We start from the raw sequence: 26,781 nt of genomic DNA, 5'->3' as shown, positions 1-26,781 counted from the left end.
GGTTGTGTTAGGGTTGTGTCTTGCACAGCGACACTTCACCAGCAGAGATTCAAATAAATTCAAACGACCAACCCTTTGGTTACTGGATGAACCACGCTACCAACTGAGCAACAACCACCCAGCAAGTGGCATGCTGCTGCTGCCGATGGTAGGTGGTGGCACTGGTGTTACTGTTCTCACCAGCAGCGTAACAGCAGCATGCGAGCTTTGCTGGGTGTCTATGGCTCTGTTGGTAGAACATATCTAATGATCATTGTGCTGTTAAAAGGTGGATTAGGTCACTTATTTAAAAAAAAACTAAAAACTTAATTTTACAATATATCAAATACAATCTAAACGTAAGCAATACGTATATATTGTGTAAACAAATACAGTGAATAAACAAAATGGCAAGGGTCACAAATAGAACCAAAAAGAAAGGGTTGGTGGTTCAAATCCCAGCTCAGACTGTCTGCTGTGATACTGCTAGATGTTGCTGCTGCCCTGCAGGTCACCAGCATGATCTTTTTACAGCAGGGTCAGCCTTCTTTTTGCAGATTCATAGCCTCCCTAACAGGGTCATCTTCCTCCTTCCTCATGACTTATGCATACCACCTCATTCTGATCTCCTTTACCTTCTCATTGATATCATTCATCCCTAGCTCTGTCCTGATGCGCTCACTGGGGACTTATCTCCTTATCCTTCAGTGTCACTCCCTTGATTCTTCTGAGGATCCTCATTTTTGTTGCCTCTAAAATCCTCCTCTTCTTTGACCCCATTGACCATTCCTCTGCCCCATACAAGAGCACCAATCACATGACTCTGTTGTATAATTGCACATTTAGTCTTGTGGGCATTTTCCTGTCTCCCATAACACTTGACAGTTCTTTCTACTTTGCCCATGGTGCTGTCGCTCATGCTCTTACCGGTGTTTTAGAGCCACCTTCTTCAGTCATTGTTGCTCCCAGCTACAGTATTTAAAACATTTACCCTTTCAGAGATTAGTTATTGTAATCCTTGATGTCAATCTTCTTTGGATTTCTACTACTGACTATTACCTCCATCTTGGCTGTGTTCACCTTCAGTCCCTTTGACTCCATACAGTTTTGCCAGGACAGCCACTCTTGTTGGAGCTCTTTACTCTCAGCCATCAATGCCAAGTCATCTGCATACAGCAGTTCCCCCTCAACACCATCCCTATACTCTTCTTAATCACATCCAGTACCACAATAATAAACATTTTTAAATTAAGAATTATTTGACAGAATCAATCAGAAATAAACCTTATGATCTTTGTAAGGGTGTTTGGAGGAATCAATCCACTGGCCCTTAGCAGATTTCGTAACCACTCTTGCACAGTTGTAATATTCACATCCATCCATCCATCCAGCCATCCATCCACTTTCTTCCGCTTATCTGAGGTCGGCTCGCGGGGGCAGTAGATTAAGCATGGAAGCCTAGACTTCTCTCTCCCCAGCCACTCCATCCAGCTCTTCCAGGGAGACCCTGAGGCGTTCCCAGACTAGCCGGTAGACACAGTCTCTCCAGCGTGTCCTGGGTCGTCCCCGGGGTCTCCTCCCGTTGGGACATGCCCAGAACACCTCACCAGGGAGGCATCCTATTCAGATGCCCGAACCAGCTCATCTGGTTCCTCTAAATGCGGAGGAGCAGCGACTCTACTCTAAGCCCCTCCCGGATGACCGAGGTTCTCACCCTATCTTTAAGGGAGAGCTCAGGCACCCTGCGGAGGAAACTCATTTCGGCCACTTGTATCTGGGACCTTCTTCTTTCAGTCATGACCCACAGCTCGTGACCATAGGTGAGGGTAAGAATGTAGATCAACCAGTAAATTGACAGCTTTGCCTTTCGGTTTAGCTCCTTATTCACCACAAAGGAATGATACAAAGTCTGCATCACTGCCGCACTGCAGCCTGTCGATTTTCCGTTCCATTCTTCCCTCACTCGTGAACAAGACTCCGAGATTCTTGAACTGCTCCAGCAGGATCTCATCCCTGACCCGGAGAGAGCACTCCACCCTTTTCCAACTGAGGAACATGGTCTCAGATTTCAAGGTGCTGATTTTCATCCCAACCGCTTCACACTGGGCTGTGAAGCGCACCAGTGAGAGTTGCAGATCACGGCTTGATGAAGCAACAGAACCACATCATCTGCAAAAAGCAGCGATGCAATACTCAGGCCACCAAACCGGACCCCCTCTACGCCTCGGCTGCGCCTAGAAATTCTGTCCATAAAAGTTATGAACAGAATCGGTGACAAAGTGACTTAATTGGCGGAGTCCAACCCTTACCGGAAACAAATCCGACTTACTGCTCGCGATGCGGACCAAACTCTTACACTTGTCGTACAGGGACTGAACAGCCTGCATCAGGGGGTTCGGTACCCTATACTCCTGAAGCACCCCCCAGAGGACTACCCCAGGTACACGGTCGAACGCCTTCTCCAAGTCCACAAAAAGACATGTAGACCTGTGGGGCGAACTCCCATGCCCCCTCGAGGACCTTGCCGTTCCTCAATGTGCCGGCTCAGCAACTCCGTACACCAGTTGACTAGCATACATGTGATATGGTGCTCATTCACTTATAAGTTCGATAGAAACACTATAGATTTTAATTACTTGTGCTGGAATCACTTATAACAACACAGGTTATACTAACATATCAACTCACAGGTTCTTACAGGTACTTAAACACTAAAAAAGAATCCCATCGAACCGCTCGACAGTAGCACTGCCTTGCTCATTTTCCCACATCCTGTCCTGCCCTTTTCTGTCCTCTGTTTCTCTTGGTTAGTTATTGCATTTCCTCGCCGGGTGTGTCCACCCCCCCCCCCCTCTCCCCACCGGGCCCTCAATCTACAATAATTGTTGTAATGTTACTTGTGTTCAAATATCTTGACTGTCTCACTATTGTTCTGCTGTGGTTTCCTCCCCTAGTCCCATTGTCCACTCTGTCTGTCCCCTACAACCCTTTTCTGTCCGGCTGCATTTTCGGAATAATTAAAACATAAAAAAATAAGCAGAGGGAGTATTTCAAACTCCCCTGTTGCACAGCAAAACTGTTCCAGCATAAAGGGATACGGATCCACCATTCTGCAAGGCCATGCAGCTGAACAGGACAGGTTTAAATAAATAAATAGGATTATATTATATTTATACTTTCATTATTTCAGTAGGATCTTGTTGTTAACAGAGATGAGTTCAGCTTCCTCACTAGATACAGTACATCCTGTGATGGCACTTCTTCAGGGTCACCTCTGTGCTGGAGAACCTCAGATGGTCCCCAGGTGTTTGTACAGTGGGTACGGAAAGTTTTCGGACCCCCTTAAATTTTTTACTCTTTGTAATATTGCAGCCATTTTTTAAGTTAATTTTCCCCTCATTAATGTACACACAGGACCCCGTATTGACAGAAAAAAACTTTATTGTTGAATTTCTTTGCAGATTTATTAAAAAATAAAAAATAAAATATCACAGCCATAAGTATTCAGACCCTTTGCTGTGACACTCATATATTTAATTTGGGTGCTGTCCATTTCTTCTGATCATCCTTAAGATGGTTCTACACCTTCTTTGGAGTCCAGCTGTGTTTGATTATACTGATTGGACTTGATTACGAATGATAGCTGGGATAGGCTCCAGCACGCCCGCGACCCTAGTGAGGAGAAGCGGCTCAGAAAATGGATGGATGGATGGATGGACTTGATTACGAAAGCCACACACCTGTCTATATAAGACCTTACAGCTCACAGTGCATGTCAGAGCAAATTAGAATTATGAGGTCAAAGGAAGCTCTCGTCCCAGTGTGAAATCAATACAGAAACAGCCTCAGATTCGGTCGTCGTCACCGAGCCCACTCTCCGAGCAGGAGAGGAGGGGGGAGGGGATAGGACAAGTGGCAGTGAAATAGGCCTACGTGTACTTTAACTAAATGCCAATAAGTAAAAATAAGTCGGGATTTCAACATTTCTACTGAGGTAGCAGCTCTAACATCTGTTCTCGAGCCTGCAGACTTCTTTCTGGCTCTCTGAGTCACCAAAAGTTCAGCGTTTTACGACTGTAGGTTTTGGGATGGAAAATATGTATATATATAACAGAACCTTAAAATCACATCTTAATTGGAACAGGAGTCAAAGCAAGTTGTACTAACTGCAGGCTTTTAATACTAGACGTGGGAAGACCAGAGACCAGCACGTTACAATAATCGAGGCAAGACGTAATCAAATGCATGGACTATGATCTCTGCGTCATTAGCGGATAGGATGGGCCGAATAAAAAACTGTTTTGTTAATATTCTTAATGTGCTTTTGGAAGGAGAGAGTTGAGTTAAATATAACATTGAGATTTGTTTGTCATATTGCATTGTTCTTTTCTTGCTTATTAATATACAAAGCCCAATTCCAATAAAGTTGGGACGTTGTGTAAAACGTAAATAAAAACAGAATAGAATCGTTTGAAAATCCTTTTCAACCTATATTCAATTGAAGACACTACAAAGACAAGATATTTAATGTTCAAACTGATGAAAGTTATTGTTTTTCTTTTGGCAAATATTCTCTCATTTTGAATTTGATGGTTGTAACAAGTTCCAAACAAGCTGGGGCAGGGGCAACAAAAGACTGGGAAAGTTGAGAAATGCTCAAAAATACCTGTTTGGAACATTCCATAGGTGAACAGGTTAACTGGAAACAGGTGAGTGTCATGACTGGGTTTCAAGGAGCATCCCCGAAAGGCTCAGTTCAGGTTCACCACTGTGTGAACAACTAACTGCGTGAGCAAATAGTCCAACAGTTTAAGAACAACGTTTCTCGATGTAAAATTGCTAGGAATTTAGGGATTTTATCATCTATGGTCCATAATATTATCAAAAGATTCAGAGAATCTGGAGAAATCTCTGCATCATAGCAGAGCTTCTGTGATAGTATGGGGGGTTGTTAGTGGCCATGACATGGGTAACCTGTACATCTGTGTGAAGGCACCATTAATGCAGAAAGGTACATACAGGTTTTGGTAAACATAGGCTGCCATGCAAGCAATGTCTTTGTCAGGGACAGCCCTGCTCATTTCAGCAAGGCAATGCCAGGTGACATTCTGCAAGTGTTACAACAGCATGGCTTTGTAATAAAAGAGTGCGATTATTAGACTGGGATGCCAGCAGTCCAAGACCTACTGTATCTCCCGCTGAAAATCTGTGGCGCATTATAAAGCACAACATATGACAATGCTGACCCCAGACAGTTGAACGACTGAAGTTGGACTTGAAACAAGAATGGGAAAGAATTCCACCTACAAAGCTTCAAAAATTTGTATCCTCAGTTTCCAAATGCGTATTGAGTGTTGGTGGAAGGAAAGGTGATGTAACACAGTGGTAAACATACCCAAGTTCTAGCTTTTTTGGAACATGTTACAGGCATCAAATTCAAAATGAGTGAATATTTGCAAAATAACAATAAAGTTGATCAGTTTGAACAGTAAATATCTTGTCTTTGTAGTGTATTCAATTGAATATGATTTGGAAATCATTGCATTGATTTATGTAGGTTTTATACAATGTCCCAACTTCATTGAAATTGTGGTTTGTAAATACATATCTGAAAAATCGAGATGCTGCAACCTTCCCCTCATACAAATATCTCATGGGTGTCAACAAACATCAAACTCTTCCGGAAACATAAAAAAGTAACTAAATAGAATGTATTTCTTGATATTGACAACATATTCATTCATACATTCATCTTCCGTTCCGCTTATCCTCACTAGGGTCGCGGGTGACAAAATATTATTTAAGACAATTATTTTCATCCTGTTACTTGAAAACAGCTCCAGTACAACTACATCATTCATCATTCCTTTTGACAGACAGGGACTACATAAATTTTTCAACAAAGATGATGAAAGACCTTTAGCGAATAAAGACATGTTGAAGAAATATGCAGTTAATATTAAAAGTTGAGATGTTGCAGACTTCCCCTCATACAAATATATCATGGATGAAAACAAACATCAAACATCATTCATCATTCCTTTTGACAGACAGAGACTATGTTCATTTTTCAACAAAGATGAAAAAACTTTCGCGAATAATGACATAAAGACAGATAATATTAAAAGTAATTCCAACTGCCATGAAAGAGGTCTGTTCTGGAGCTGCAAGAGAGGAGAGAGGAAATATTGATGTTAGACACTGGCCAGGGTCATACACCTCCAAGGTCACATTCAAGAATATTTTAATCCATCCATTTTCCAAAGTGCTTTTCCTCATCAGGGAGGCAAGTGAGCTCGAGCTTATTGCAGCTGACTACGGACGAGAGGTGAGGTACACTCCCAAATGTTTGACCAATCGCAGGGGACGTAGACATCGACATTATCATTCACACTCACATTCACACCTATGGACAATTGAGCACGGGGAGAACATACAAGCTCCACAAAGGAGGGCCTGATTCGAGATTGAAACCCAGGACCTTTCGACTTTGAGGCAGAGGTGCTAACTATTAAATCTGAGGCGTGTTTTGAGGATGCGTCTTACCACTCGAGGTGATGGTGACTGCTTCAACTGTAGGAGCAGTTGCAGGACCTTCATTTTGTCCTGCTGCACCTGTGACGACACTTGTAGATGGAACTGGTGTGGTTGCCACAAGACTAACAGGTCCTGACCTGACGGTGAAGGTCTTGCTCAACATAATGGTAGCCGCTCTATTTACCAAGCCCTTGTTGCACTGAGTCACGCACGTCTGAGAGGGAAGGAAGGGGATGCACAAATCGACCTCACACTCGGCATACATCTGTGTGACACGATAGAAAAGGGTATTGGTCAGGGGAGAGGTGGGATCTCAAAATGTTTAAAATAAATTACCTTATGCTCTATTGTAAAACATGCATTTATAAATATTCAGTGTTGGAATATATTTATAACTGATACAATAACAGGATAAATCTAAGTGCATACTTCTTCCAATTCCTTTTTGATTTAAAATGAAATTGTTTTTATTGAATAGTTAATTTTTTCATAAAATAAAGAATACAATCCATCAAGCTTTTATGAGACTCAAGCTAATGTTATTGGTTAATGCTGTTTCTAAACAAAACAAAAAACAAAAACAAACAAACAAACAAAAAACATTTAAAAAAAAAAAACCCTGAAGTTTGATTAACTTCATCTGAATTTTATTTTTTTTGGTCCTGTTTGGCTGTTTGGTCAAGCAGAAAGGAAGCTCTGTATCCCTTTTTTGCCGGAACAGTTTTACTGTGTCACAGTGGACTTTTTAAGCTGCCACTGTGGTTCCTTTGTATTCTGATGGATATTTATTGAGATTTACAGTCGTTCAGTTGAACAGAACAAAGTTTTTAAAGGGAACAGAAAAAAAAGAAAGGAGAGAGAGTGAAAAGGTATCTAAGTAATAGAGGAAAAGAAGACAAAAGACAAAGCTCGAGCTGTAAACAAGATGAGTAAAGTAAAGCATTATATAACTAGTAAAATGACACATTGGATTAGAGTGTTGTATGGGGCAGTAGTGCTACACTATGTGAGGGAAGGACAGGACAATATAGGACAGGACAGGAACAGGAGGGGAAGCATGCAGGACAGAGGTCAGAGCATATTACTCCAATTCTAAAGTCTCTACTCTGGCTTCTAGTCAGCTTTAGAATGGATTCTAAAGTTCTGCTCCTGGTCTATAAATCATTAAATGTGTTAGCTCCTGAATACATGAAAGAAATGCTAATGAAATATAAACCCAGTAGGGCTCGGAGATCTACAGACTCAGGTCAAATACTGTAGCAGAGCACAGAGTCCAAAGCACACGTGGTGAAGCAGCATGTAGTTATTATGCTGCACACAAATGAAATAAGTTGTCAAAAGAAGTCATATGAGCCCCAAGTGTGAATGTTTTTAAGTCCAGGTTAAAAACTCTTTTTTTTTTTTTTTTTTTAGCTTTTCAGAGCATTTCCACTTTAAAATGATATTTCTTGCACTGTAGGCCGTTTTAATTGTACTTTTATCTTTCTCTTTGTTTTTAATTTAAGTGTGAGAAAGAGAAAAAGGAAATAAAGTAATAAATAAAAATAAAGTCACAACAACAAAGAATACAAAAGTTTACTTTTAAATTTACAATATAGTATTGTTATTGTGGAATGGCACTCTACCCAGGCAGAGGAATCAATGATCTAGATTATGAATCATTGTGCAATACGGGACATGCCCAGAACACCTGCACCTCTCATGCAATACGCTTCCCTAAATATAAGATTTAACCAGTGATTAATATTAAGATTGATTAATTTTCCAGTTTAATAAAATTGTTTTCTTAGCGGGCGCTAACACAACAAGAATTGATTGTGAATATTTATTTGGGAAGTCGATTATGATTATGTCACCAAGTATGCACAATCTTGGGGAAAGTGGAATCCTGCAGTTCAAAATATATGAGAGTTTCTGCATAACTGAAGTCCAAAAGCATTGAATTGGTGTACATTCCCATATAGCATGACAATAGGTGTCCGAGGTATTTTTTGTGCATTGCGTGCATATGTTACATGAACAGAAGCCCATTTTATGCATAGTGTATTGAGTAAAGTGTGTTCTATGGACCAGTTTATATTGTATAAACTAAACTTTTTGTCATCCTAAACGTATTATTACATATCTGCATCCACTAATTGTGGTGAGCAGACAGAGAAAGGTCTTCTTCCCATTTAGTGATTAGTAAGTGCATTGATTTAGTGCATGACATTAATTTATAAGCTTTTGAGATTTTATTCCTTTGTGGGAAAAGCTTCACTATTTGCTTAACAAACTGGCGGTTCAAGGGTAACCTGAAGTGTTGGTATTCTTTTATTTATTGCTGCTTTTCATTTATTGTATTGAATGAATTTTCCACCTATTATTTGAAATTCTTAGAACAGTTTATAACTTCATAAAAATAATATTGTTAAATAGTTGTTGTAGGTGGTCAATTCCAAGTTGTTCCCATATGTGAAAATTAAGGGGTATGTTGTTAATTTCGAAATCTGGATTGTGCCAGATTGGGGAGAGCATACTGGGAGTTAATTGAGATTCTGTAGCTTCGAGACTTTTCCACCAAGCCGTTAAGGTGAATGCGATTATTGGGTTCTTGAAACACTTATGACATTTAAGATTTGTAGAAAAAAAATGGGAATTTTGAGAGTTTGATGTTGTTGCAGTCTATCTGTTCCAATTCTAGCCAAGAATGATGCTCCTCATTTGATGAGGTATTGTAATTGGTTGGCTAAATAATAGTGTTCAAAGTTGGGAGACATAATTATTAAATTTAATAGACGTCTGACATTATTTGTGGAACTTCTAGCTTTAATGAAACCGGCATCTCAAAAGTTAATACAATTCACTATATTTTGATGCTCAGATGGAATGGCAACTGCGAGTAAAGTATTATTAAATGGCTCAAAGTCCTGAGTACATTATTCATGCAGACATACCAAAAATTAGGGGTGTAACGATTAATTAATTATATCGATGTATAAGTCGATTTATCTTCCTACAATCTAATTGGATCAACTAGTTAGGTTTCCAGATGACTAAAATCGTTTAAAAAGGTAATCTCTCAATTGTATCAACACTCGGATATAGTGCATTGTATTTACACACAACAAACTTTTTATGGAGGTGTATATGTGTTTTAATTTCAACAAACAGGCTTGTAATTCCTTTGACTTGCCATATTTTTCAGTTACCACACATCTGTTAGCATCCCCCAATGCCAATATCGTCCAAACACGGCAACAGCAACCACGAATCCTGATACAAATTGAATCATTGCCAAAATGAATCGTCACACCCTTCCAAAAATAGATGCATTCAACTTCTACTCTTATATAAAGAGGTGTTATAAATAAGGTCGTTTAAAAGGGAAAAAAAACTTTTTTTCCAATTCAGAAAACCACATCCCCCCCCCCCCCCCCCCCAAACAATACAGGTCAAGAGCGTTTCTATATCTACACAGCATATGCTTAAAGAACAGAAAGAAAAAGTGCAGCTGAAAAACAAAAGTACAGACCGTATTTTCTACCAGGTTGGTCACATCAAGGCGAAAGATTCTTGCATTGCTTGTTGCTCTAATCTCTTTTGTTGTGTTGAAAGCTGTGCATCTGAAAAGATAAATCGTGACAGAATTTATAGGAAATGTTTCATATCAGCACCCCACACAATTTATCAAGTACTGTATGTGTTAACTGTACTGTATGAAATATTGCGTGTGACCATAACAAAGATCATCAAAGTGTTCCCTAACCAGACACGGTGGATCAATGGCGAGTTGTGGAACTTGGTTAGGAGCAAGGGAATGCGATGATGTCTTTTTAACAGGGGCAACACCAGGAACGTGGCAGGGGATCAAATAACTTACCAGCTACAAGGACAGCAGCACGACACCCAACAGTGTACCTCATCGGAAACCCTGAACCAGTTCTTCACCCGCTTTGACCTACACCTAGCCTGTCCTTCTGGAGCGGCACGACGCCCACATGCATCTGCAGCAGCACCAGGTATGAGCCAAACTACCAATGGCAGAAATTGGCATGTGCGAAGTGCGCAACCGCATGCCAACCCCCAATTAATCAAATGTTATTTTAAGTTGTCGCTCACATAGCATTTTGGACCTCTCCTCTCATCCAGAACACAGGGACGCCTCAGGGGTCTGTCCTCAACCCTCTCCTCTACTTTCAACTTATATATGACTGTTATACCATTCCCCCCAAGAACACCATCATCAAATTTGCTGATGGCACCACCCTTATGGAACTGATCAGGGACAACGATGAGTCAGCCTACTGGGAGGAGGTCTGGCATCTGGTATGAAATCAACAACCTGGACCAGAATACAGCCAAGAGAAAGGAGATGATCATGAACGCTCAGAAATCAAAGAGCACTAACCACACCGCTCTCTATATGTATGGAGGGATGGTGGAGAGGGTGGAAAGCTGCAAAGTTCTTGGAGTCCACATCTCGGCAGATCTCACCTGGTCGACCAACATCTCCCATCAGTTGAAGAAAGCATGTCAAAGAGTGTACTTCCTCGGGAAACTACACGAAGCCCAGCTCCCCCAACACCTGCTGATAAACCTTTATAAATCCACCATGGAGAGCCTCCTTAGGTACTGCTGCACAAGTTGTTTCAGCAGCTGTACTGTGAAGGACAGGAGGGACCTGCAACAGGTGGTGAAAACAGCAGAGTGGGATATTTGGATGCACACTACTCACCCTCAGGGATACCTACACTGACATAATTCTAAGGAAAGCCTGTGGAATCATAAAGGACTCCTCCCAACCCGGACTCTCACTTTTCTCTCCACTTCGATCTTGAAAATGCCACAGGACATTAAAGTCTAGAGCAGGTGTGTCAAACTCATTTTTCACGCCGTAGTCACCGTTTCGCGGCACGGTGGCCGACTGGTTAGAGCGTCAGCCTCACAGTTCCGAGGACCCGGGTTCAATCCCCGTCCCCGCCTGTGTGGAGTTTGCATGTTCTCCCCGTGCCTGCGTGGGTTTTCTCCGGGCACTCCGGTTTCCTCCCACATCCCAAAAACATGCATTAATTGGAGACTCTAAATTGCCCGTAGGCATGACTGTGAGTGCCTGCGATTGGCTGGCAACCAGTTCAGGGTGTACCCCGCCTCCTGCCCGATGACAGCTGGGATAGGCTCCAGCACGCCCGCGACCCCAGTGAGGAGAAGCGGCTCAGAAAATGGATGGATGGATAGTCACCGTTTCCCCTAGAGGGCCGTTGACTGTGAAACCATATAAATGCTTAGTCACCTCATAATATTATTACATACACACAACAAATTGATGGATACCGAGTTTTGAAATCAGAAGTCAAGGATAATAGTTTGTTCAACTATTGTTCAAGTTACTGTAAGCAGAAAATGGTTGCAATATCTCAACGATACTGTTTATTATATATGAGAATTTGAGAAAGAATCATCGAAGTTCACACAGATCATTTGCTTTCGCGGGCAGCATAAAATGACTTGTCGGCCAGATTTGGCCTCACCAGTGTTCTAGATCACATGCAGTGTACAGTAATATGGTCATCCTCCCTAATGTGAAGAATTTTTAGTTCTGTAAATAAGTGTCTTTTCATAGTTGTGTGCTTATATTTCTTTTTGTTTTTTTACGTCAATGCTGCAAATTGTGAGATGCCTAACTAATATTGTTCCTGTGACAATGACAAAGTTCTATTCTATTCTATTCTATTAAGTTATAGTTGATTGAAGTCAGGTTACTGACCCGTTCTCCATAATGATGAGGCTTTCAGCAAAGTTTTCACTGGCTGACTCCACACAACGTTTGACACTAAGCTCAGCTCGCTCCAGAGTGGTGTTGGAAAGCAAATGGAGGTCCAGCTCTTTGATCCTGGACCCCGGCCCCCCTTGGAGAGCACGGATATGACGCACTGGTGCTGAATCCCGCCGCATTGGTCCTGGCATAAGACCAATGGGGCTGAATTGTGGATGGTATGTATATTCTGCAAACGGTCCCTCTCCTGGCAAGTGAAATTCTAGCCGAACATCGGAATTAAAAAAGACTGTTACGGGCACAGTGACGTTGAAATTTGGGCCCCTGGCTTGGACTGCAGGGATGCGGCAGGCCAGTGGGAGGATGAGGGAGGGCTGACGCGTGATCATGGAGTAAGGACGGACACTTTTCAAGGTGTTGGTGAAAACCAGCTCTCTGCCAGCGTGCTGGAAAACAGGAGAGGATGAGGATGTCTCTGGTTCGAGACTCAACAGAATAAAGTGAGATAGAATAAAAAGTAAAAAAATGAACCACTTCAGCCTATTACCACAGTTTTGGTCCCACACCCTTCTAACGCAACGTGTGCAGTGAGGTGGGTGTCGTTGAAGGTCACAGGACAAGTGGGGCTGTTGAGCTGCAGCTCAGTCAGGTTGATGTTGCTCAGTGAGCCAAGAGGAAGGACCAGTGTCATCGCTGTCTTATTACAAATCAATTCTGGAGGCAGATAACACCACATTCTTAGGCTCACTCACAAACAAATGGCAGCATTACAACAATTCAACCCCAAAATTAAAAAAAAATAAAATATGTTTTCTTTTTAAAAGGGCGGGGGGGGGGGGGGGGGGGGGGGAATTCTCATAACCTGTTCCATGAGGAAGAATCCTCACTTCTCCTGGAATGATGAAGAGAAGCACGTTTAAATATATATTGATATACTGTAAATAAAAATAAGATACAAATAATTGCCTTACTTTGGTACAGCCACACACATCGAGGCTCGGACTGCAAACTGGACAGATGTGCAGATGAGATCCCTCTTATTAATCATGCAATGAACTGGCCGGTGACCGATTGTTTCAATGTTTCTACGCTTCACTGGTATGTTTGTGTGTATATAGTGTGTTTATATCTATCACTCTTTATAGACTTCTGTTCAAATTAAGCATAATGTATCTGATTGACAGTGTGTTGTCAAGTGTGTTGTCCAGACTTCTTTTTTTTCAAATATAATTATTATAATATTATTGCTGGACAAACATTAATATAGTACACATAGTATATTGCGTGTTGTGATAACATTTATTTTTTTAATCTAAATTTTATAGCTAAGTCATACGTGCAAACGCTATCTAGTAGGACATGGTCAGAGTACATCGTTTAAGGAAGGAACTTGGTCTTCCTTCTCTCCCTGCTGGTGCGCACCAGTGAATTGTCACTGATGCAAGTGGCTGCATCAGTGAAGTTTACTTACCTCATGGAATTGGCAACAAAACAGATCGGAAAAAGATGGGTGAGAGTGTTTTCCCCACGGACCCAGGACATGGAAAGTTGTGACAGGGCACCGGTTGAAGCGAAGCCATACTTAATGAGCCCAGGTTGGCCGACAACTGCTATTTCTGAAACACTGCAAGAATAGTGGGGACCATTGTGAAATGATTTTCCTGTGATTGCATTGCTGCTCAAACAACACAAACAATGTGTAACCCAATAAGATTTTTCATATGCGCCATCAATGACATTGAACAGATGAAGTGCTTTGTCAAAATGTCGTAGATAACCCCCCACCACCACCCACTGTGTCATATTGTGCACAGCTATAAGGGTGAGTGAGGCCTTTGACAGGCCTTGACAGAGAAGATTCTGACCTTTAGGCCTTCTTTTGACTGAAAGATTCTGACAATGACTTTTTAAGACCTTGCTTGTAGACAACCTAAAATGGCTGCTTTGGGGCAACTGTATAAATTATGTTTCTCTTTCATGGTTCACAAACTATGTCACTACACTTGAAGCGCAATACATTTTCGGTGTTTCTCTACCTTTGAGACAAAGCATATATTTTACATCAGAAAGACCTCACAGCACACCACAAAAAAAAAAAATCATAAAAAGTATATACAGGTATTGTATAATAAATACAAATATACTTGCTGTTAAATCTGGGCCTGTTGGAATACAAAGCTATTAATGTATGAATGGCAACAGGTGCATAGTTAGATACACAGGTTCAAAGCCGTAGAAGACAAAGTCTGGACAGTGACATGCGTGGGTGCCATATTATCATTTTTCACCTCACTTGACATGTCACTATGTAATACAATGTGACGCAATTGAGGATTTCCAAAATTTACGATATTTAATGGATGTTTTCCAAAGAGGTTTCTCTCTTTCTTTCCATATATATAAAAAACTAAATTTACCAAGGCCATCAGAAAGGGCCGTTAGTGAGCACCCCTGTTTAAAAATGAAGATCGTTTTTACCACAATATAAATTCATTATTCATCTCTTTAATGTAATAATGCTAGATTTTGTTTGAGTAATATAGAGTTTACCTCCCAATGGCTTCGTCATTTTGGGGTTTTCGGGAAACAATGCATCCGCATGGTTTGTCCAGCATGAGTGCAACAGCTTACGGCTACACAACCAATCACTTTGCCATAAAATTGCCAAAGATCCACTTCCATCCATCCATTTTCAACACTGCTTATCCTGGTTAGGGTCGCGGGGGGCTGGAGCCTATCCCAGCTGACTTCGGGCGAAAGGCGGACTACACCCTGAACTGGTCGCCAGTCAGTCGCAGGGCACATATAGACACGGACGACCATTCGCACTCACATTCACACCGTCACTGAGTGGGAACTGAACCCACGCTGCCCGCACCAAAGTCAGGCGAGTGGACCACTACACCATCAGTGACCATAAGATCCACTTAAAGAAGCCAAAAACTGTCTGAGCCTAATGCAATGGGAAAAGAAAAAACATGGCGTCCATAAACCATGTGGCATGGTGCTAATCCATGCGGAGCAGTGCAGTGAGTTCAAAGAGTGTCCAGACTTTGTTTTCTATGGGTTTGCATGGGTTAATTGGACCTTCTGCCATCAAGTAGAGGACCGTTGAATTGTTTTGCCTGCCTGTCACTACCGAGTGACGGGCCGAACAATTCATCCATCCATTTTCAATGCAGCCTATCTAGTTTGTTTGCGGGTTGCTGGAGCCTATCCCAGCTGATTTCGGGCAAAAGAGTGACCACACGCTAAAGAGGGTGCCAGTCATTTGCAGGGCATACTGTACATAAGGGACAACCATTCACACCATCACTGAGTGGGAACTGAACCCACGCTGCCTGCACCAGTCAGGCAGGTACACCACCACACCGGAACAGCGGTTGGTAATCAGTGCATTACCTGATACAATATATATTTTTAGCCCTACATATAAACTGACAAAAGTAAGGGACTTCAACATGGAAGAAAATATTGAACTGGCTCCCCTTTACAAGGACGGTGTAAGAGATTCCGCTGTTCTAGGATTGTAGTGTGTCATCTGGCATTGAGCACTTTGGCAGAAAACAGCCTTTCGCATATTTTAACAACAAAGCTGGAATAATTGTATTATGCAAAATGTGTTGTTAATATGACAAATTTAGCAATGATATTAAACTATGGAAAACTAGTAGTGTATGGAATGTATTGATAAAGAACTGTGTACAAATAAAAAAGACTTGTTATGTTGCACTGCTGTGGACCACTGATGCAAAAAATAAAATGTGCAAATAAAACAGAAATAAGGATTGTAAAAGGCATACCCCTCTTTTCGGGAAATGAATTCAGCCTCAAATTTCACCTCCTCGAATGGCAGGACATGAAATGTCGTATGCTCTTTGGGGGTCTTTCCTGTCGCCACAGGCTCATCCGTACAGCTGGAATATGACTGCTCCACTGGAGGTGAATAGAAGCACACTACTTACAGTACACTATATATAAAACGGGTATATGGACAACAAAGTAGCCAAGAGATGTGTCTTCATAGCGTTCCCTGTATAAACAGAAAGACAAACTGGACTAAAATAGGTCACAGCCACAGCATTAGACAGGCTAAAAAATGTCTTGTCAATTCGACACATCGCAGAAAAGAGTAACGTTAACAAGCCAGACAATGAATGGATGTTTTGTTGCCCTAAGTATGTATATATCCCTTCTGAAAAGATGGACGACCTTGTGATGGAAAAGCTCAGCGCGTGGAATTGCACTGAATGGTAAGGAAGCCCATTTCGGCCAGTAAAAGAAAAAAGAAACAAAAAAAAACTATAGGCGCAGCCCGTTCCCCTGGTGTTTTTATTAATTTTTTTTAATTTTTATATGGGAGAAGACATTTTCCGCCGGTGGATTTCTTCCTTTTTAAAATTCAATTCATTAATAAATGTATTTATTTTTGTCCTATTCGGCTGTTAGGTCAAGCAGAATGGAGGATCTGTATCTCTTTTATGCCGGAACAGTTTTACTGTGTAACAGTGGGGTTTCTTAGTATTGTCATGGATATTTATTGAGAATCGGAGTCGATCAGTCGAACAGAACAATGGTTCTAGAGGGGAGTGAGAAAAGAAGACAAAAGACAGAGCACTTGACCTGTGAACAAGATGAGAAAAGTCAATCCTTATATATCTAGAACAATGACACATTAGATACGAGCGTTTTGCAGTTTTGTTATGTGAAATATGAATATGAATATATGTTCTTGACAGTATAACTGCCAACTGTCATCATTCGAACTTTCTGACCGCAGCCCTCCACACACCTCACGAATAAAACAAAAATGACATTTCTGTTTCCATTTTAGGCTTTTGTAATCTGAAATTGCACAGGGTAAAACAGGTGAAATACAGTATACTAAAAATGACTGACACATATTTATTATATATTACATTGCGTCAGTTACAGATCTACTATTTTTGGAAACGACAATGACAAAATACTTGTGACAGGCCTACATGTTATAGCAACTTCCTTTTTACTTTCTGTTTTTTCTTCTTCAGCCCGGAACAAAGCTGGTGCAGTGCCTGGCCACAGCAACCACAGGGTATCACTTCATTCTTTTGCTCGGGGGGCTGTCTTAGAGCACCCATCCCTTTTGGGCACGGTTGATGGGTTTCCACGTACCCAGGTTTGGGAGTTCATTTAGACTGTCATCTTTAACATAAACATTCTGTTTTCAGACTCACCAGAGAGAGACAGCTGCACAGGCACGGAGCTGATGGGTTGGCTCTCACGGACTTGGCCCGCTTTGGGGGTAGGGATGTAGTCCTCTGCCATCAGGTAGATGGAATACTGCCCAACTGGTGCGTTTCCAGTGAATGTCAACATGCATGCATCCTAGCGAATTGGAAAGATGGTGTATAGCGGTTGAAAAAGACAGATGACCAACGTTGACGATGTTTAGTCACTTCGTGAAAATCACTGTATTGTATCCCACTATCGCACTATACTATATCCCATCCTATATAAGACTTTACTGTCTGTATACTTTGTATACCGTACTGGACTGTAACAGAGTAACTTTGAATTATGGTATTAACACTTAGACCTGTACATATACTATACAGGGTGTTCAGATAGTCACTATCAGGAACGTACTGGGTCCAAAATTCAGCCCGCGAATTAAGATGGAGAGGCTCCTGGTGCGCACAACGGAAGACCGAATCTTTTTTGTTTCTCCTGCCTTCCAATGAAGCCCTGAATACTAACCAATGAGCATTGACCATGATTTTAGGTCTCATCATTTTTGCTGTATACACTGCATAATAATAATAATCATCATAACAAGAGTTCTGTTCTTAATACACAAAGGCAATCCATCCTTCCATCCATCCACACACACACACACACACACACACACACACACACACACACACACACACATGCATACTCTGTTGGAGGGTTTACGCTTTCTTATATCAGAGTAATCCCGCCCATTTGTTCACATATCAAATTATATGTACTGTAAATATCCCTTAATTGCTTCAAGTATAAATCACAAAGTCAGGTCGCAGAGACCTGATCATTTTCTGATGGTGAGCAACAACAAGAATCAATGATGCTTGCAATACATAAGGACTAAAGTATTTGACTATTTTGTAAACCAAATCATTTGCATAACAAATGCATGGTCTGCTGGGCCTAATATTTTGCCATTTTCCCACTGTGCCCACTTGTAGTCGTGCTGCTGGATCCTTCCTACCCCTGAAAAGATCTGTCAGCTTTGCACATTTTGGTTCACGTCTGGTGTGGGGGTAGGGGGGGCGAAGACGACCCGCTTAGGGGTTGTCTGCTGCTGAACAACAATTGCTGGTCGCACCCGCACATAGCAAAACAGCAAGGGTCCGACAAAGTCACGAATCGTAAACATGCTGCAGCTTGCAGACTTGTATTTGTTGTATATCATATATATATCATCTTCCATACCGCTTATCCTCACTCGGGGCGCACGAGTGCTGGAGGGTATTGTAATAATAATAATAATAATAAAGTGAATTGCATAGTTTGTTTACTTGTGTGTTGTAATGTTAATGCCAAACTCTCAATAGAGTGAAAAAAAGTATCTTTATCCATTTATCAGGTATTCACCAAAAATGAATGGCCTCTTCCTTGGCCCATTCACCAACTCTCTACAAACACTTATGGTAATTTCTTTGTATATTTGGTATAATCCTGAAAACTATCAGACAAAGTATCTGAACGACTATTTTGTTCAAATAATCCACTCTTATTTAAGGTAATTCAAACAACCAAAATAGCGGTGGACTGTACATCAATCCTTTTTTCATCTCGGAAAATGTGTGCTGGGTTTAAGATTTAAGTCACACTGACCTTGTACAACTCTATAAAAGAGTGTGGAGTACAGTCGAGACACTCCCCTTGTTCTTCCATCGCGAAACGGCATCGCACCTTGTCTCCATCCAGGTCTTTCACTGACAGTTGGATGTGGTGAGGGCAGTTCTCACGTGCCCTGCTCCCATAAGTCAAAAGCATGTCATTGCAATATTCACAAATACTAGTATTGCAAGTAACGTACAAATGTTTCATTTGAGATTATCACTTAAAACAGGTACGTCAGGCACTTTTAGCGCAATTCCTGATGCGTGCGCGTGTGTGAGTATGTGTGTATACACATTACCTTATTGGAGGAGGCAGTGCAACATAAGCAGGGTGATTGAATTTCCCATTGTTCGCGCGTGCATCCGGCCCCGCCTTCATTAATATGTGAAATGTGGTTCTGGAGCTAAAAGGGAAAAGCCAGACTCAAAGTGGTGAAAATGTCAATAACATCAATTAAAATATAGAAACATATAAGATAGCATTCTTATTCATGCTCTTATACTACAAAGAAAAAGGCGGCAACAATTTGAATAAACTGAATGAGGTCTCGTACTTCAAACTGATGGTGCTATTGTAGTGACTGGGGACCACTTGCTCCCACTGACGAACACACCAGCCTGAGTCGGGTTTTATGCCACTGAAGGGGAAGTACGCTTTGTGAAGTGTACAGTTGACCCCTTCGGTACACAGGCCAGTTAACGGGGGGCATGGATTGGATGCAATTACAGTAAAATGAGCTCTCACCTGCAAAAATTAGAAGAGAACAAATGTCAGCTTTGCCCAAGTATTTGTGTGTCAATTTAGCTTGAAGTCAGTGATTTTCTGTATTCAAGAACTGTATGAAGCATTCCCCAAAGGTTTATATATTCAGTGTAATTGATTTATGAGAACAGAAACACACACTAAACTGCATAAACAATTCCCTAAAAACTGTGGAAGGTGGAAAAAAATCACATATTTTTCGTGTGGATCCTTATGACAGTGAAAATCCCAGATATTGTTTTCCTTTTTACGAGCATTGCTCCCTAAATTATAGACAATTGGCAAAGGACTGCATTGTGCTGAATTCCATTCTAGTCAAGTGTGGCTATGGAAGTTGAGGCTGCCTTGTAGGTTTTGATCAAAGAAAAATCAAACAAGAGGTATTTCCAGATGAAAAGTCGGAGATTGAAATACAGATATAGGATCCTCCCAAGTTCAACCAATAACCATCCATCCATCCATTTTCCGTACCGCTTCTCCTCACTAGGGTCGCGGGGGGTGCTGTAGCCTATCCCAGCTATCTTCGGGCGAGAGGCGGGGTAGACCCCTAACTTTTGGGATATGGGAGGAAACCGGAGTGCCCGGAGAAAACCCACGCAGGCACGGGGAGAACATGCAAGCTCCACACGGGCGGGGCCAGGATTTGAACCCCGGTCTTCAGAACTGTGAGGCAGATGTGCTAACCAGTCTTTCACCGTACCAGTTCAACCAATACGTTCTACAAAAATATACTTCAAAAGTAAAAATAAAACTCTTCAAAACTTCTCTTCAAACAGTACAACAGTGCAATAAAGTTTTTTCCCCTTTCTCAAATTCTTTTTTTTTTTTATTTGTTTTTTTTTTTGCATAGTTTTACCATCAAAGAAATGTATCAGACAGATAACCCAAGTAAACATAACATTCAGTTTTTAAACGATTTTTATGAGCATAGTTTAAATAGTATAGAATAGTTTAAAAAAAAAATACCCAATGCGAAGCTACCTGACCATGTGTGAAAAAATAATCCCCCCCCCCCCCCCCTTTTCAATCATGAATTAACTGTGGCGAGCGAATCACATTTTTTTTTGTTTTTTTTAATTTTTATTTTCACTGACCACACTCAAACCTGATTACCTCCAGATCTGTTCAACTCACCTAAAGGACCAAGATAATCTTGTGAACAATTTTGTATTGATTGCATCACAAATGCCTTTAAGATGTTTGAAAAGAGTTCTGATGGATGACACAGGGATTTCTGTAGGGTTCGTGGTGGCATTTTGTGACCATTGACATTGTGTGACAGAGGCAGACTTTGTTGGGCACTGCTTGCAGACTTGATATGCAAGGCTGGACTTTGAAAGGGGTGGATGGTCATTGTGACATGTTGGAACCACTTCAACCAATGACCGCATAATAAATGAGCATATTAAAATAGCGATTGAAGACAATTTCGGGGTGCTATATCTGTCGTGCTCATGAGTGAGAGAGAACAAGTGCAACGGTATATGATTGCTTGGCCTGAGCGGCTATTGAGGCGTCTCCCGGCCAAAAGCTTAAAGTGACTGTGGATCATAATGGCCCATATTTCACTAACAAGTTGATTTTATGTATTTATTGCTCAAGAAAGGGAAACTGGCAGTCATTGCCAATATTATAAATTTTATGATGTAAAAGTGTGAGCCTGGAAGGTTTCTTAACTTGCCATTATGCTTCAGAAAACGTTTTAATTTAGAATTTGCATCAGCCCTGGGCGTTTCACTGTGGTCGAATTGAAATACTGTCGTTTTTTGGGGGGAAAAAACTAACTGGGTATAAGAGTTGTACAAGACGGCATAACCATCAGCATGATAAGAAGGCGAATGCGTGGCTGAATAGCAGAGCTAAAGCCTACATAACGTTAGAGAAAATGTTGCCCACCGATTGCCCTCCATCACTTTGCAGAGGCACAGCATGGACTGTGAGCCCCAGGGAAGAGGCCTCACAGGCTGGCCCTATCCAGAGGAGAGCCAGGCTCTGCACCACGATTGCCAATGTCAGTCTGTCAATCATCTCAGCTCCTTATTCATACAGCAGTTTTACACCTTTGGAAAACAGAAAGAGCAGATGTTTTACCAGTCAGAATCCATTACTGGATGATACAGGAAAGGAGGCACAAGGACGTCAAAGCAAAACATTCATTCATTCATCTTCCGTTCCGCTTATCCGCGCAAGGGTCACGGGCGTGATGGAGCCTATCGTAGCAATCGTCGGGCGAGAGGCGGAGTATACCCCGGACTGGTCGCCAGCCAATCGCAGGGCACATAGAAACAAACAACCATTTGCGCAAACATTCACACCTAAGGGCAATTTAGAGTCTTCAATTAACCTACCCTGCATGTTTTTGGGATGTGGGAGGGAACCGGAGTGCCCGGAGAAAACAACAGAACATGCAAACTCCACACAGGCGGGGCCGGGATTTGAACCCCAGTCCTCAGATCTGGGAGGCAGATGTGCTAACCAGTCGTCCACTGTGCCGCCCAAAGGAAAACATATTGAAATACTTTGTCAACCCAATTTGAACAGTGCAAGGGTGCTCTGGAGCACCGCCCGAGACCCAGAAAAGTGGCACACCACATCACCCAAACATGGTTCGCCTCAAACTGGGTTTTTTGGGTTAGGCACTGACAACAATGATGACAGGATGATTTAAAGGGGTACTCTGCCATGAATAGCTAACATTTTGAAAAAAGGTTGTCATTTAACCGGATAAGTGGTGTTAGAATTCTACACAATGTGACAATTCTCCTGAAAAATGCACAAGAAATTATAGTGTGGTGGTGAAAGGTAAGACCAGAAGACAGGAACCGGTACTTCTGGAACTCAGGCGCTATGTATGCAATTTCTCACGTCATCAAATAACCACCGTATGACGGTACAAAATTGTGCAAAATGTAGCAGACCGAGAGTTTTGTGCTACGTGAGGAGAAGCACATAGGAGCTGTGCACAATGATGTTTGTTCAGTCATGTGGACTGAATAGTTGTGTCTATTGATGTGAATTCTGAAACTCAACAGGTTCTGAGTGCTATGTGCTAGCATTGCCACCAGGGTTAGAGCACGAAGATTAAATTATATGTGATATGAATGAAAGTCAATGTCACCTGAGTGATTGTTGATCCCTTAAATGGTTAAAACAAAACAAAAAAATCCACTCTCTATACAGCTTATTCTCATTAGGGTTGTACGTGATCGAAAGCATATCCCAGGTTACTTGGGGCGGGAGGCGGAGAACAAACTGGACTGGTCACTAGTCAGTCTCAAGGGCACATGAGAAAACTATTCGCCTTCAGACCAGTGGGCAATTTAGAGTCTTCATTAAACCTAACATGCATCTTTTTGGAATGTTGGAGGAAGCCGGCGTGCCCGAGAAACGTGCCAACGCTACACAGACAGGCCCAATCGGAGATTCAAATCATGAACCTCTGAATTGTGAGGTAGATGTGGTAACCACTCATTCACCGTACAGTATTGGTTCAAAAAAAGGGGGGGAAAAAAGATGGAGATTGTCCCTCTTTGGGACATTGATTCACTCTGAATGACCAAATTACAACTGCCCTGTGATAAGACAACCGATTGATGATTCCCTGGACAGGATAAGTCGAAGAGAAAGCGGATGGCTGGATGGTATAAAAGCATAAAAGTGTCTCATATTGAGTGTTTTCAACTCACGTAATAAGTCAATAGCATACTTTATGAGGTGGTGGTTGAAGTGGAGTCTTTGGAAGTAAGAGATGAAGAGGAACTGCCCATCTTGTGGATGCGTGACAAGTTGGTGTTTTGTTACATTCGTCAAGCAGCCCAAAGCACACATAACAAATAGCAGTAAAACAGGTAACTAAGGAGCTGTTAAAAAGGCATTTAAGAGTGTAAGCCACCCTTTTAGCAGCTGGATGTGTGTTGGACCTCTGCCTGTGATTTTGCCAATAATGTGTTGTTGTTGTATAGGTATATGTAAATTTAAAAGCTCCCCATAACAGAGTTCAATAAATGTTGTTAAACTGGTTTGAGCTATTCCAAACTGAGAGATTAATTATGGAATAATTGTATTGTGTCAATTTATCATTACAGGGAAAGTGAAATAAAGCAAATTGTGTTCAATTACTGCACAATATTAGTTACACATATTACAACCCCAATTCCAGTGTTGTTGAATGTTGTTAAAAGAAAAGGTGATGTAACACAGTTGTAAACATGACCCTGTCCCATCTTTTTTGGAACGTGTTGCAGCCATAAAATTCTAACTTAATGATTATTTGCTAAAAACAATCAAGTTGATCAGTTTGAACATTAAATATCTTGTCTTTGTAGTGCATTCAATTAACTATAGGTTGAACATGATTTGCAAATCATTGTATTCTGTTTTTATTTATGTTTACAACAACGTCCCAACTTCATTGGAATTGGGGTTGTACTTGTTTAGTTTTTATTATTTTTTTCAAAGGAATCTAGCAATGCTCTATTTAGATTATACTTGCAATATTTTACTTATCTAAAAAACAACTATGCCTCCCACTGGAACCTCCACAAAATCAGGATCTATAATCAACAGCAGGCCAATTGATTTAATAAGTTAAATAAATCATTACCTTTCATAAGCTTCAACGTTGCACGTAATGAAGTCACACCTGGCATCAGTGAAGAAGTAAACACTCTTTCTATATCGGTCTTAACAAAAGGCGGAGTTAAGCAAAAATTTGGGTCGATAGAGAATGAAGTTAAACAGGCTGGACCATATACAATCAAAGAGGCATGACAAAGGGTGCATGTCAGGGGGGAGCGCTTACAAAACTGATAACCTGAAGTTGATGCAGTGTGAGTCTGGTGTAACTTGTAAACTACAAATGTGGACAAAATTGTTGGTGCTCTTCCCTTAAAGGGGGGGGAAAAAAAAAAAAAAAAAAAAAACAGAACCTAAAAGACAAACAAACAAAAATAAAACATAACTAAATAATTGTTGGTACCCTTCCCTTAAAGAAATAAACACAATTGTTACTAAGAGAACCAGACATTGCTTTATAGTCCAACAGAATTTAAAATAAACAAATAACTAACTAACTAATGAAGCTGACCTGGACAAAACTGATGGTGCCCAGAACGTACCGGTAATATTTTGTTGCACAAGTTTTTGAGGCAGTCAATAAAACCTTTTTTTGTAACACTCATTGAGTCCTGTGCACCTGTGGGCAGGTATTTTGGCCCACTCCTCTTGACCAATCTGCTCCAGCTGGCTTCCATTTAAAGAGTACCTTTTCCTGACTGTCTGTTTCAGCTCTCAGGCAATGTATTAGTGTTCTTAGTGTTTTGGGTCATTATCCTGGACCCATGACCTGGGGCTGAGACTAAGCTTTCAAACACTAAAATCATAAGATTTTAGTAGTAGCCCCAGTCCATCTATACGGCTTGTCAATGTGCATGTTTGTTGTGAGGTTTCCTCTGGACTACTATTTTTTTTTTTTTTTTTTTTAACAACAATTTTGCCTGTGCTGTGTACTAAGAAAAACAAACGGTACATACTGTGAAACATTGAGACTGCTGCATTCTGGAGCTGCTCTACAACATCCGGCACAGGGTGTCTTGAATCGGTGTTGGGTACAATGAAATATAAAGGAATTCTGGAGTGAATTGCACTCCCCAGTGTCAGGAAGCCTGGTCTCTTGGTCATTGGTCATTCAACAGTCTTGAGAAAAGGATCCTTTCAAAAGGTAAAACACCTGAAGCAGATTGCTCATGAGGAGTGAGCTAAAATACCTGTTGACTGTTGCACAAGTCTCAAGTGTTACAGAAATAAATGTTGTCACAGTGATTGCCTCACAACGTTGTGCAACAAAATATTAAGAGGGCTCATTTTTGCCGAGGCCAGTTTCATTTTTGTTATATTTTGAATGTACATGAATTCTGTTGGACCACACAAATAAAGGAATACATGATTTTCACAGTTTTACTATTTAATTTTGATAATCTTAGATATCCCTTTTTTTTTGTTTGGGATGACAATTCTGTTTGGAAATGCCCAAAACGTCCCTATTGAAGCTATTTTAGGTCATTTTTTCAGATCACTCAGATGTCTCATTATTATGTGACATGTAAATTAGCTTTGCTCTGATTGGAGCGTTTATGTTCCAGCTTGGGTTTGATAAGTCCATATCACTGAGTCTACTCAATAGATGTCTTGTTCTTGGATCCCTAGTTCAGACTGGAATCCCTGCATGGGTTTGATCGTGGGAGTTGTTTATATACACACGGGACACAGAAGAATATCTAATTTATAGGTATACATAGGTGGTGTTGTAAAACACTATCTAACTACAGTTGTAACTTCCAACACAGCTGGTGACCAGTCCAGGGTGTATCCCGCCTCTCACCCAGTCAGCTGGGATAGACTCCAGCACACCTGTGACCTTTGTGAGGATAAGCGGTAGGGAAAAATGGATGGATGACTTCATTGACAGCTCATACGGAATTTTTAAAAACAGCAGTGTTAAGTATTTGGTATCTGTACATGTATTGGCATGAGGAAAAACAGATTGTAAATTGCAAATATTTACAGTATTTGTGCACATAGAGACAGACAAAAAAACGGGCTTCATTTCCTTGTCTTGCACACTGGACTGGATCATCAGAGTATCCCCGCCAGCCAGCCTCATCCCTGCGGGTGGGTGGCCAGTTGTGGGGGCCGGCGGACCGCCCTGGGTCGCTCGGTTTGGGACGTGTCCCGTCCACCGGGCTGCTCTCGGGTGGGCCCCTGGGCCCGATCCCGCCCCTCGATTGATTGGGTGGGGACATCCGCCTCCGCGGGCACAGCAATTACAGGACACTTCAGTCAGTCTTTGTCTTTGTAAAGCACAATATATGTAAACTTTA

General features: G+C 41.3%; 1 protein-coding gene across 2 annotated transcripts; it reads right to left on the bottom strand.

The window, feature by feature from the left end:
• Positions 1–3,410: 3,410 nt before the first annotated feature.
• Positions 3,411–26,564, bottom strand: LOC133399132 (uncharacterized). Of its 2 annotated transcripts, none has more exons than XM_061670337.1 (15): positions 25,435–26,564; positions 21,800–21,963; positions 19,695–19,885; positions 19,440–19,544; positions 19,133–19,271; positions 17,488–17,638; positions 16,075–16,207; positions 13,743–13,895; positions 13,243–13,280; positions 13,134–13,163; positions 12,819–12,985; positions 12,263–12,717; positions 10,031–10,121; positions 6,526–6,781; positions 3,411–6,143 (listed from the first exon to the last, which is right to left on the bottom strand). In XM_061670337.1, exons 2-15 carry the CDS (start codon positions 21,929–21,931, stop codon positions 6,043–6,045), a joined length of 2,142 nt encoding a protein of 713 aa, XP_061526321.1. In that variant the 5' UTR covers positions 21,932–21,963; positions 25,435–26,564; the 3' UTR covers positions 3,411–6,042. The 2 variants fall into 2 exon arrangements, with proteins under 2 accessions (XP_061526321.1, XP_061526320.1); XM_061670336.1 differs by lacking the exon at positions 25,435–26,564 and adding an exon at positions 24,507–24,603.
• Between the last annotated feature and the right edge of the window lie 217 nt (positions 26,565–26,781).

The sequence above is a fragment of the Phycodurus eques genome, chromosome 2 (assembly GCF_024500275.1).
Source record: "Phycodurus eques isolate BA_2022a chromosome 2, UOR_Pequ_1.1, whole genome shotgun sequence".
NCBI lineage: Eukaryota > Metazoa > Chordata > Actinopteri > Syngnathiformes > Syngnathidae > Phycodurus > Phycodurus eques.
This window is presented reverse-complemented; position numbering and strand designations above follow the sequence as displayed.